A 12,248-nucleotide genomic window follows, 5' to 3' on the forward strand; every position below is an offset into this window, starting at 1 on the left:
AAGTGTAAGAACTACAATTCCACAACAATAATCCACCTTTATTCTTTTAGCTGAAGAATCAGTCTTAAGAGCAAGAACAATGCATACTCACACAGAAGCCATTTTAAAAAGAGGACAAAGGGGCTCAAATCCTGCAAATAAAAGCTTAAGCTAAAATAAAAAACAAAACAAAACACGGGTCATAAAATAACTTAACCTTCACTATCTACAGAACAGTGACTGGTGCTGCTTTGTGTTGCAAGAAGTTGATGAGACTTGTGGGCATTTCCAGCTGGTCGATGCAGTTGATCTTGTTGATCTTTCTGAGGTGTCTCCGCACAGCAAGTCGGCACTGTGAGGTCAAAGCTTTTGGATTTCCTGGAGACAAAACAGAACAAAGTTATACCCACAATATATCATGAATGATAATAATATTATTTATATTTAATGAAGTTTACAGTAACTATTATTACTAAACAAGACATCCAACATATATTTAACAATCTCCCAACTGGTCGTGGCAGATGGCTGCCACTCCCTGAGCCTGGGTCTGGCAGAAGACTCTTGCTGTTAAATGGGAGTTTCCCTTCCCACTGTCACCAAGTGCTTACTCAACGGTGGTTGTTTGATTGTAGGATCTCTAACTTACAATGTAAAACATATTGAGGTGACTGCTGTTGTGATTTGACACTATATAAATAAAACTGAGTGGAACATATAACTGCTGCTGTATACATATTGTAAGTACATTATTTAAGAATTTTAGCTTTTACTATGGGAAAAAAAAAAATCACACCTACAAAGTGTGTTAATGTTAAATACAAATGCTAGTCAAACATATAGTATGTAAAGCAATAGTGAGGAGAGATGCCTGGAGGATAAATGTTAGAAGTCATATTATAAATGTATTTATTTCATAGATAAAACTTTAGCACTCCTTAAGTTACATCGTCATCAGTAGTGTTAAAGATCTGAAGTGAAAAAGCGCTGAAGAATCTGTCCGACACCTCTTTCTCGCAGCAGCAGCTCCACAGCCTCGTTCTGCTTCGTTGACTTCTCGATGATCAGCGTGGGGAGGTAGACGTTTGCACCGAAGTCGATCAGAAGCTGGATGTATTCCACGCCACAGCCGTGCCTAAGGCACATCTCCAGCACAGTTTTGGGCTGCTTGTCAGAGCTCAGCAGCTTGGCATCAGTGCAGTTGTAGTCTGGGTCTGCCCCGTAGAGGAGCAGCAGTTTGAAGCACTCCATGTGTCCATAAACAGCAGCCAAATAAAGCGGCCCACTGGAGACTCTGGCACTCGAGGTCCACAGTAAGACTTTGGCGCGGGAGTTCACCTCAGCGCCGTGTTTTAGTAGCTGCTTTAGAATCTCTGCGTCGCCTTCCCTTGCAGCAGTGAGGACCGGCGAGCAGTTGTTGGACGAGCTTCCGTTGGGGTTGGCGCCAGCTTTGAGGAGAGTTAAGACACAGTCAAGGTATTTCCCTCGAACGGCTGCGAACAGAGGCGTCTGGGCCTTGACGTCCACGCAGTCTATGATGGCACCGTGAGCTAGAAGGACCTGCAGACAGCTGAGGTGGCCTTTAGACACTGCAGCATGCAGGGGTGTGCCTGCAATGCCCCAGCCACCTCTGCAGTTGATGACTTTCTTGTAGATTTCTTGGCAGAGCATCTCATCAAGGAGTCTGTCATTGTTTTGTAACACAGCCTGCCTCAGCTGGGAAATTTCACAACTCCTTTTCTCTTCTTCAGCGGTCCTTAGCTTGAGCATAGAACCTGCTGCAAATGCAAAGACAGAGAATAAATAACACACCAAATATACAAACGTATGGTCCTCATACAAACACCGCAGTGCATTTCTGTTTGTCAACGTCATCTGTTCTCAAAACAGATTTGGTGTCCTTAGGGCACCAAATCAGCAACCAGTGTTTTGTATTAAAGAAAACAACAACAACAACAACAAAACATAGAATCCAAAGTTCAGGTGAAATATAAATAAGGCTTCAGATCTGACTCGGATAAAAGTGGCAAGATAAAGTTATTATTCTATTTCCGGAAAAAAAAATAGTATATATAGGCGTTAAAGTTTAAGCTGGTCATTAAGACTTTTTCCACCAAACTTCATTCAAAATCTTTACAATTTTATATTCGCAAAACTAATCGTCCGATCGATGCATCCAATTAATCAATCTATGCTTGTTTATGATAAATAAAACCTTCTGGAAACCTTCGGCATAAAAAGGAATAAAGGCTTTTATAATTAAACCAACCGTTTATTAGAAGTACTGCGATTTTCCCCCGTGAGGCTGTATTGTAGGAAGAAATGGGACAGATTTAGTTTAACTTTCTTACACTGTGTACATGCCGACTCATGCCTCTAATATTAAGGAAGTTACCCATCGCATCTCTACACGACATACAACATACACACACGTATAGTGTTTCTTATCAGTACTACTTCGCGGACGATAAATAGCTTCGCTAATATTCACCCTAAAACCACAGTGAAAAAACCCAAATAGATATTAAATTCCAAATATCCCGTTAGTACGCAAACATCTCCATCCTTTAACAGTGCTTATTTCAAAGAAACGAAGCTAAACCCTTATGTTTTCTTCGTTTAACATTACCTAAGATATGTCACCATCAACAGCCTCCTTCTTTGCTTCCTGTTTTCTGCTCTTCCTCGATGGTGTGTTTGTGTGACGTACCGCTGCTGCCCCCTAGTGACTTTTATTTGCAATGGCAAACTGAAGCTTAAAATAAATATAGATAGCATAATAGATATTTAACAGATGCAATAGCAAAATATATAAATAGTCTATTAAATTGTAAAAAACAAAAAAACAAAAACAAAAAACAGTATTATTAACTGACTTGAATCAAATCTGATTTTTTGCAAATCCGATTTTTAATGCAGATAATTATTTTGGGGAACCCTTATGAGCTGCAGTCCACACTTTCAGGAACTTTAATTTGATTTTGAGTTGTAGTTTTATTAGTGCTGTAACTGTTTCAGTTCACAGTTACCTATAGGTCAGTCTGATGTAACTGGTAAAGCATAGGCACTTTTTTAATGGACCATTTTCAATCATAAGATGAAATTTTATTCACTTCATTGCTGAGTTAATATAAGGAAAATTTGTTAAAAATACATAAAGTCATGGTGAAAACTGACATTGTGAAATGAAATGGAATAAAATCCCATATTTGCCATGCTTCTTGGCTCTTGGACCCATGGTTTTCAGTTTGCTGTTAGTTCATTATTCCTTTTGGGTTTTGATGAGTGACTAATGTACATGTCAATAATGTTGTTTTGTAAGGCCTTATGCTTATGAGTAAGCCCATCTGATTCCTGGTATTGTTATTTGTGCCTGTAGTTTTTCTGTTAGTTATAAATGACTTTAGATTTGTCAGTTCCCTTAACAGTTCCCTTTCTGTTCCTTCACTCTCGTCTTTGTGTCGGTCTTTTTATTTTTCTCCTTCCCTGTTTAGTTGTGTTAAGTTAATCTTATTCTCCATTGGGTTGTGTCTCTCTTCCTGTTATGTTTTGGTAAGTGTTGTTCTCTGTGGCTTGCATTACTTCCCCATCTCCTTTGGTTAATTGTCTGCAACTGTGTTTCCACCTCCCTCATTAACCTCAGTGATGTTTTTCTCTCTCAAAAAAAGTTTTTTGCTAGTTTCACTCTTCATGAAAGGTTACATCACCCAGGGGTCACCACAGCAGATGGATCCACATTTGATTTGGCACAACATTCCTTTCCCTTTTTTTAGGCTGGGCATGCATCCTACTGGTCTTGAACCAGGAGTATTTTCCATATAAGATGACACCACACAGCCCCAGTCTTGCTTGGATGCAACATTATTAATATCTAGCGCTAATGAATTCAGATCACATATTCTTAACATAACTAAACATAACATAATAAAACAAAATATAACAACCCATTGGAAGTTAATACAAATAGAAGTGGGAAACACTCGTACATTTACCACAATAAAATAAGACTAAAAACATTGAACATTTGTAGGAGGCAATGTGCCTGAACCAAAAAGAACACGAACATTATACGAACATGTCATGCTGACCAACATGCTGTAGAACATTAGCAAAATTTGAATCTTAAAGTTTTGTATCGGTAAAGTTTTTTTTTAAATTGACTTAAGAGTTGTTTCTTTTCTGCTTTGTGGTAGAAAACCATTTGAATCCATAAATACTGAACTATTATATACTTCACAGAAACCAGTGACTTTGGTCCCTTTATAGAATTTTAAGTTCTTGGGAAAGAAAGAAAAAAGAAATAAATAAATAAAAATAAAAATACAGAAACTTCTAAGTTAATGCAACGTTATCGCCACCCTCTACATCAGGGTTGGGAGAACTCCAGGCTTGAAGGGCTGGTGTCCTGCAGGTTTTAGATCTCCTCCTGGGTAAACACACCTGAATCAAACAATTAGTTCATTACCAGGCCTCTGGAGAACTTCAAGACATGTCGAGGAGGTCATTTAACCATTTAAATAAGCTGTGTTTAATCAAGGACACATCTAAAACCTGCAGGACACTGGCCCTCGAGGCCTGGGGTTCCCCACCCCTGCTCTACATGATTTGTTCACTCTCCAGGCAACCCGGATGGCATCCTGCCTTTCAAATCTAGTCTTTGCGTGTGCGTCACAGAGCCTTTGTTGGGTAAGTGGTGAGGTCTTGCTGAGACAACAGTGTGTGGACACACTGCAGGAGAGTGACCTTTCTAGCTCTAACAGAAAAAAAAATCTTGTGGCCACACTGTGCTGTGAAGCTAAAACAACTACTGCAGTGACTCTTTGGGCTGTGAGGCTCGTTTCTGTCAGGACCCTTAGTTGCATCCAGCCTGAGGGAGTCTGCTTCTTTCCTTTGAGTGCCAGGAGGTTTTACAACATGGTAATGAGCAGCTCAGGCCTCCTCTGTCCACTCTGCTTCTATGGCTGTTGCTGAGAGACAAAGTAAAAGTCACCCAGGCGCTCACGGAGAACAGAGAAGAGGCCTTTAAAACAACAGTACCACCATAACTCATAGTGTCTGTGCAGGAGGAGGAAAGGAGGGCCCAGTGGAGATGTGTGTGTGTGCAGAAGGCACAGAAGTGGATGGAAAGGAAGATAAGACACTAAATTTAAGATGAGGAGAATCTTCAAATCTAGTGTAATACAAGGAGAGAATTAATTTCTACAATGCTCTGTTTCCATGCGTGATTTGCTCGGCAAGATGAGAGCCACGCTTGTGCCGCAGAAACACTCTCTACCCTGGATTATTTGCATGGTTTTGATCACAACTGCTGGAGGTGAGAATCTTAAGTTTGTACCAGGTTACTAAATGGAAAAGAAAAGCTGTGTTCTGGAAAAACTGCAGTATCAGCTTCAACATTTCAAAATAATTTCAAAATTCAGAAAACGTCTGGTTACATTTGAAGACGAGATCACAGAATACGACAGTATTGTTGTAGCACTCTTCATCCACTTTACATGTGTTGTCAGTATACAGCAAGGATTGTGCATTATGGCTTTTATTGTATATGTTGCTGTTTGTTTAATGTTAAAGAGAATGTGACTCCTATTTTCACCTTGTGTGTGCGGCAGAAACGTAGTCCTGGAAATGCGTACTTACTTAGCGAGGATTTTGCCAGCTTGGTGGCTGTTTGTGGACAAATTTTGTCAGCACATTAACAAACTGCAAGAAAGTCCAGAAAGCTTTAATAAAGCTTAATAACGTTGGTGTTTATTAAAGTGAGTTAAACCGAGTTAAAGACAAAGTGCAATATACTTAAATGTAATAGAAAATAACTTAAACATATATTTTTGAAGAAGACAGATGACATTGTGTTTAGTTTTGTACCAGCCAATCAAAAAGTGTTCTTTAAACTAACCTTTTTTTTCAAAATATGAAATATTTTCGTAGATGCTTTAAAGCTATGGTTTTTTGTTTTTCAAAATAAAACTTCCTTCTTCATCAAATGATAGTGCTCCATTATTTAGGAGTTTATGAACATGTGTTAAAATGACAGACTTTCAAAATTAAATCCTGCTATCACAATGTAACTATTACCTGCCACCTCCTGTAAGTCTAAAAAAAAAATCATTATTATTAAACACCAACTTTATTGGTGTTTAATAATAATTACCAGACTAAAGTCTGGAAATAACAACAGTTTCACTGATGTATTTCAAGAAATTCTTGTTGATAATGATACATTTTTAATCACTGAAGGGTTGAACAATATTATATTATATTTACCAGCTTTTACCAACTATTTAACTTTTTTCCCAAAATCTCGACATTGTAGCAGTTTGAATATTTGATTCCTGGTTTAATCCCAAGAGGATCTACTTAATATGTGAGGCTTCCTTCTGTGCGACTGCACTCAACAAAGAAAAAAATGCCCAAAATGTAATGTTCACTTTAAATATGAAATTACATGCATTTCTTCCCCATATAATTTGTTACTTAAGAAATGCAAGTATTTCAAATATTAAATTTAATGGAAGCTGATCAAATGAAATTTGTTTGAAAAGTATCCATTGAATTTATACCAACCATATATTTGGTAATTTTATCAATAAATAAACTGTTGATTTTATATATTTCAGCTGCATTTTATTTAAAATTAACGCTTCATGGTAATAAGGCCTATAAAATAATAATTTTTGAGTGCAAAGAAGATCCTGTACCTGAGTGCAATTATGAGGTAAAAATTACTTTTTATTTGATTTTGTAAGTCAATTGCAACAGTTCAGAGGGAAATCTTAAATCTTTATGGTTTGCATGCTAATATGACATTTGTACTTACCTTTCAGATTAAGAATTATGATGTGTGTCAGCCCAGTAAAAAGGATAGAAGAGACTAAAAAGAGTAAAGGAGTAAAAAGAGACTAATGGGGCGATCGTGGCTCAAGAGTTGGCAGTTCGTCTTGTAATCGGAAGGTTGCTGGTTCGACCCCCGGCTCAGACAGTCTCGGTCGTTGTGTCCTTGGGCAAGACACTTCGCCTACCGCCTACTGGTGATGGCCAGAGGGGCCGATGGCGCGATATGGCAGCCTCGCCTCTGTCAGTCTGCCCCAGGGCAACTGTGGCTACAACTGTAGCTGCCTCCACCAGTGTGTGAATGAATAGTGGAATTGTAAAAGCGCTTTGAGGGTCTCGAAAAGCGCTGTATAAATGCAATCCATTATTATTATTATTAATGGATACTTCAATTTTTCATAGTTTAAAGTTTTTCTGATGATCTTGTCACAGTTTGAATGTGTGCATTTTACTTGTAACAGAGAACTTTTAAAGAGGAATGTTTGTCCCACTAAATTGACTGTATTTCATACAGAACATTACACATGGAGCATGTAGCGCTTCTCTCCTAAAACCAGTGCTGTAGCTCAAATTTCCTGATAAAACCAGCAGGTGCTTTGAAGTCTCACAAACACAACGTCAAGGTTAAACCTAAAAGCTGAAATGTGATTCTGTCAAATGTGTCTTTGTTCAGCTGGATTTAAAGCTAATCACTGATGTGATTCACATGAGTTATGTAAGAAAGCACTCCTTGCATGTGGTTCGCTAAGTTTTGCTGTTGCTTTCCAGAGAACATTCCCTGCCCGCAAGGCAGTCAGGTTCACCTGACCAGCCTACGATGCTATTGGCTGTCAGAGATGGCAGTGTCATGGTTTGAAGCACGGGCTTCATGCAGAACGACCCTGGGAGGGGACTTAGCAGCTGCTGACAGCCTAGAACTTCAAAGTTTCTTTCTTCATGCCTTTCCACTGTGAGTCTGACAAACAATATACACAGTCATTCATATCATATTCTCCTGAGAACTTTCTGTTTTTTTGTGATTTGTGTGTCTACTGCAGAGGACAAATGATGACCCTGGTTCTCAGGAGGAGATGCTTCTTCAGCCTGTTTTTAATCTTTAACACAGAATGTGTAACATTTTGTATTTTAGGAAAACCACTGTGTGGGTATGGCTGCAGGACTCTGACCAGGAAGGGGTTGTTCAGTCACAAAGTCCAATATGGCGGGACAAAGATGATGATAGTCCAGGGGAGTGCACTCAGATGGTACTGGGAACACTGGGAAGGTGGAGGAAGGCCCAGTGTGCAGGACAATACCATTTCATCTGTGAAATGGAAGTAAATGGTGAGATTTTTGTTTCATTAAAGGACACCAGAAACACGCATGAATGTGAAAGCAGGAAGGAGAACTGAATGCAGGCAGTATGGTAGTTTTCAGGTGGCAGGCAAGCTGGCAAACAAACAAAAGCAGAGGGCAAGCAAAGCTCAAGCTCTGGAAACAGAAAAACACAGCTCGACTGAACATGCTGATAATTTGGCAAAGCCTAATTTAAACATCGACCAAGCATGCATTATGACCACTGACAGGTGAAGTGAATAACACTAATTATTCTCGTCATCATGACATTGTTAGTGGGTGGGATATATTAGGGACTAATGTGTTCATCGCTTACCTGGGGAACTCCTGGCACCAGGATGCAATATGGGTTGAAGGCAAGCTGACGAAGGCAGTGTGAAGCTTTTGGTAACGTTCTGTTGGAAATCCTTGTGGATCCATGTGGATGTTATTTTGACACATAACACCTACCTAAGCATTATTGCCAGCCATACACAGCATTTCATGGAAATAGTATTTCTTGACTGGTCTAAGGAGCTTGGAAAGAAAAGCAGGAATGGTTTGAGTACGACAGCAAGATTGAGGTGTTGACTCGGCCTCCAAGTTCTCCAAATCTCAGTGTAATTGTGCATCTGTGGGATACCATGCAGGCCCCCCAGCTCTCAACTTACAGGACTTGAAGGATCTGTTGTTAGTTAGTGTACATGCCTCAATGGGTCAGGTCAAATATATAAAAAATGTCATTTGAAATAGACTGAGGTGATTTTGTTTTATTCATCTTCCTGTAGCGCCTTTACCATCGATAGACAGTTACCTCATTGGATTGGCTCTCATGACCGGCATATATGCGGAAACCCACGTGCAGCTTCTTCCCAGTGTTCCAGACATCGGACGGCACACAGCAGAGGTAAAGTATTGAGCTTAATCACTGACTCCTGACTCAAGGACTCATAGGATATTATAAGATGAACGGCTGCTATGTGATTCCAAACTAGGGAAAGGAGAGGATGAAACACTCACAACTTTTGTATATAAGTAGGCTCCCATGTCTCCCACAGATGCAGCTTTTCCCAGGCTTGTGGTTCAGTCATGCAGGTCAGTTGCTATCAGTGGAACTGGTGGTCCAGCCCAGTCCTGTGTCCTCTCTGGCTCGTGTCCAGATACTTCGGCCCTACTGCAACCCTAACTACCACTTGGTACCTCCAGGTACTGAAACAGCTGTGACTAAAGCCTAATTTTTCATAGCACCTACTTGGCTCAGATCCACTCAACTCAGTTTGGGATATTTTTCAGTACAATTTAGTACTACCTCAATGTTGGTGGGATAGTTATAGGAAGGCAGAGTGTGCAGTGTGTGTCATTTGTACGCAACACAAACACAACACAAACTGGAGGACACTGAGGTGATGTATACCTGCTGGTCACTTTATGGCCTTTTGTAAGACTAAAAGAAGAGAGTCAGAAAATGATGCAGGCTCTTGGGTTATTCAGTGACATCACTCTCAGTGATGGCACGCAGTCTATCGACATCACATTTTCTGCTTGACTCAGCTTGATGGGAACCCAGGCTGACTAGGTACAACTACTAACCAAGTTACCACCTGATAGAAAACGCTAAAAACCGAGTCAAGTTGAGTCGAGCTGAGTAGGTGCTAATGGGAAGGAGGTGTAGGATGTATTTGTCTGATACTGTAGGTGATAATCTGCTTTTTTATTTGTCAGGCTGCAGCTCTCTCCTTAATCCATTCAGCTGCTGCTCAGCAGTACCGCTGTGTAACACTACAGGGGGCTGCAGCACAGGGCAGCACTGGTGCCATCTACTGGAGGCATGCGTGCTCACCACCAGTCCATGCAGCACCTACGACTCTGCCATCAGAAATCGGGGCTTTGCCTTACCCCCAAGATACTCCGACTTACCACCGTTCTATCACGTGGTGGCAGACCTGCCTCTGAAAATAAACCCCACCTTCGAGCTAAACACCATAAGGGTTTGTTGATTATCTTGCAACCTTTTTGGAAAATGCACCTTTTAAAACGTATGCCACAATAATTCTTTACACATTATCATGTTCGTTTTTTCAATAGCTGTCCCTCTTAGAGCGAGCCATCGTGGTTTACCCTGATGATATTGTGGCTATACAGCACACTCTTGACTCTGGAACATTTCTACATTGCCTAAACAGTGAAGCCTCTCGAAACTCTCCCTGGAGCCAAAGTTACCTGTCCTTCAGGGGGATGGAGTGGGGAGGCTGGTTGGAAGGAGTTACTTTACTGCCCCAAGGAAGCAAGTGGGTGGATGGAGTTGTGTGTAATCTAAGGATACTTTATGTGGACACCCTTCACAGAGCTACGGAGCATGAAGACATCTTTGACTATACTCCGACAGAGACAGCCACTGTCAGTGGTATTAGGCCCCTTACTACAGGCCCTAATCCCAGTCTTAGGTCTAAATTCCAACTTGAGGTCATTCACCCACTCCCAGATGATAAGAACCAGATTCATGTCCAAATCAATGCCCCAACTGTCATTATTCTCAAGGCCCTGTTTGGAGAAAAAGCCAGCAGCTCATGGTCAGCCCCGGTGCTCCAGACTGGAGTTCCGTTTCTTCCATCCTGTCCTGAAAATATGTTTCAGTCTTTACTTGGCTGTAGGAAGCAATCCCAGGATGCCTGGTTTTCATCTGTGACTCTGGTCTTATCATCACCTGGAATTCAAATCCTGAACATCAGTGTGATGGATGTGCAAAGTTTTCAGAGTTTGAGCGTGAAGGTTTGTGGCTACGAGCCTGTGACGGGGCTTAGTGTTGAGCCACATGGATGCCTGAGGATGCTTGTAGATACATCGCAGGTGAGACCACCAAAAAGGAAACAGTGACAAAGATGCTAAGTTTTTTTTTTAACAATATATTTTAACGAAATAGCTTGTGTGAGTCTCAAAATAGCAGTTTATGTTAATTGTTATGCCAGTTTGAATGCAACCAAAAGAAATTAATAACAACTAGATGAATTGTTATCCAAGTTCTGGAGGACACATATGGTCCCCAGACAATAGTTCATAATCATCCATCCATCCATCCATCATTTTAACCGTCTATCCACATAAGGGTTGCATGTGTGTGTGATGGCCAACACAGGAAAAAGCTAATATACTACATAACTCCAGCCACTGGCAATTTTAGATTTATTTATTTTTCTTACTACAGAGAAATCAAATTGGCAACTTAAAAACTTTTCCAGAGGTTTGTTTTTTTTTGTCAGATTTTTTTTTGGTTTTGTTTGTTTTTAGCAAAAAATGTTAAATTTGCAAGTATAACTTCAAGAATTCATAGCAGGAATACCTAAAGAACCTTTACACGTAACATAAAGTTGATAAGTATAGTATGTTTCTTATCTACATTAATTTACAATTCCAGTGGATCATTGGTGTAATATTTCATCAAGTCCAAGATATTTCAGCTCACAATGCATAGGACCAAAGATTCCTATTTGAATCCATCAGTTGCTGAAAGCTCTCTGCACTGGTCACATTGCTTTGTTCATCACCACAGTGTTTCAGGCTGACACATCACTGACTGACTTGATTCCCTTGCTTAATCTTAACCTGGGGTTTCTTGGTGTGCCTGTGAGTGTGCTTCTGTACCTGGAGTACAGTGTGTCAGTGCATCTTCTTTATACCTTGCATATCAGTTGTATTTCAGTAGCTGTATGGAAAGCTCCATCAAATATTTGTGGTTGACTGGACCACTTGTGGTTGAGCCGTCTTAAGTGCTTAAATTGGAGGCCATTTACTATTTTGTATTACATTTAGTTAGTGTTTTAGTAAGAGTTGCAATCACAGTTAAACATGGATATGAAAGTAATGTTAGTTACCTTAGTTTAATGTAATGACATTTTTTATGTTTTATTTTGTAGTCATTTACAGCCACAGTGGAGAGCGGCTCTTCAGTAAAATTCTCATGGGTGATTGACGACCTGAAAGAGTTTGCCTATGAAGGGAGATCTTACAGTGTAATGTTCAAGAAACCTGCTGAGTATAAGCTGCTGGTAAAAAAAAAAAAAGAAGTGCACTATGCTCAGATATTAGTTGTTATAAATTATTTGGCAAATATAACAAATAGAAATTTC

The 12,248-nt window shown here is 40.0% G+C and overlaps 2 protein-coding genes across 6 annotated transcripts in view; one reads left to right on the forward strand and one right to left on the reverse strand.

The window, feature by feature from the left end:
* LOC146663157 (ankyrin repeat and SOCS box protein 12-like) lies at positions 1–2,667 on the reverse strand. 3 transcript variants are annotated; one of them, XM_085415753.1, is made up of 4 exons: positions 2,609–2,664; positions 2,249–2,284; positions 987–1,757; positions 1–357 (listed from the first exon to the last, which is right to left on the reverse strand). In XM_085415753.1, the coding sequence occupies exons 3-4, from the start codon at positions 1,747–1,749 to the stop codon at positions 206–208; spliced, it is 915 nt and encodes a 304-aa protein (XP_085271879.1). In that variant the 5' UTR covers positions 1,750–1,757; positions 2,249–2,284; positions 2,609–2,664; the 3' UTR covers positions 1–205. The 3 variants fall into 3 exon arrangements, with proteins under 3 accessions (XP_085271879.1, XP_085271877.1, XP_085271880.1); XM_085415751.1 differs by lacking the exon at positions 2,249–2,284 and having other exon boundaries at positions 2,609–2,667; XM_085415754.1 differs by lacking the exon at positions 2,249–2,284 and having other exon boundaries at positions 987–1,754; positions 2,609–2,663.
* Positions 2,668–4,719: 2,052 nt separating this feature from the next.
* The window catches only part of pkd1b (polycystic kidney disease 1b), a 34,420-nt gene continuing 26,891 nt past the window's right edge, over positions 4,720–12,248 (forward strand). For 2 of the 3 annotated variants that reach the window (XM_085415748.1, XM_085415750.1), the window contains exons 1-8: positions 4,720–5,293; positions 7,579–7,759; positions 7,940–8,133; positions 8,913–9,031; positions 9,183–9,330; positions 9,847–10,112; positions 10,210–10,971; positions 12,036–12,167. In XM_085415748.1, coding sequence (XP_085271874.1) covers positions 5,197–5,293; positions 7,579–7,759; positions 7,940–8,133; positions 8,913–9,031; positions 9,183–9,330; positions 9,847–10,112; positions 10,210–10,971; positions 12,036–12,167 — 1,899 coding nt within the window. In that variant the 5' untranslated portion in view covers positions 4,720–5,196. The remainder of the gene's footprint in view (positions 5,294–7,578; positions 7,760–7,939; positions 8,134–8,912; positions 9,032–9,182; positions 9,331–9,846; positions 10,113–10,209; positions 10,972–12,035; positions 12,168–12,248) is intronic. The other variant, XM_085415749.1, reaches the window with a different exon arrangement.

The sequence above is a fragment of the Rhamphochromis longiceps genome, linkage group LG8, assembly GCF_057381845.1.
Source record: "Rhamphochromis longiceps isolate RC_006_pf linkage group LG8, R_longiceps_female_GT1.1, whole genome shotgun sequence".
Lineage (NCBI taxonomy): Eukaryota > Metazoa > Chordata > Actinopteri > Cichliformes > Cichlidae > Rhamphochromis > Rhamphochromis longiceps.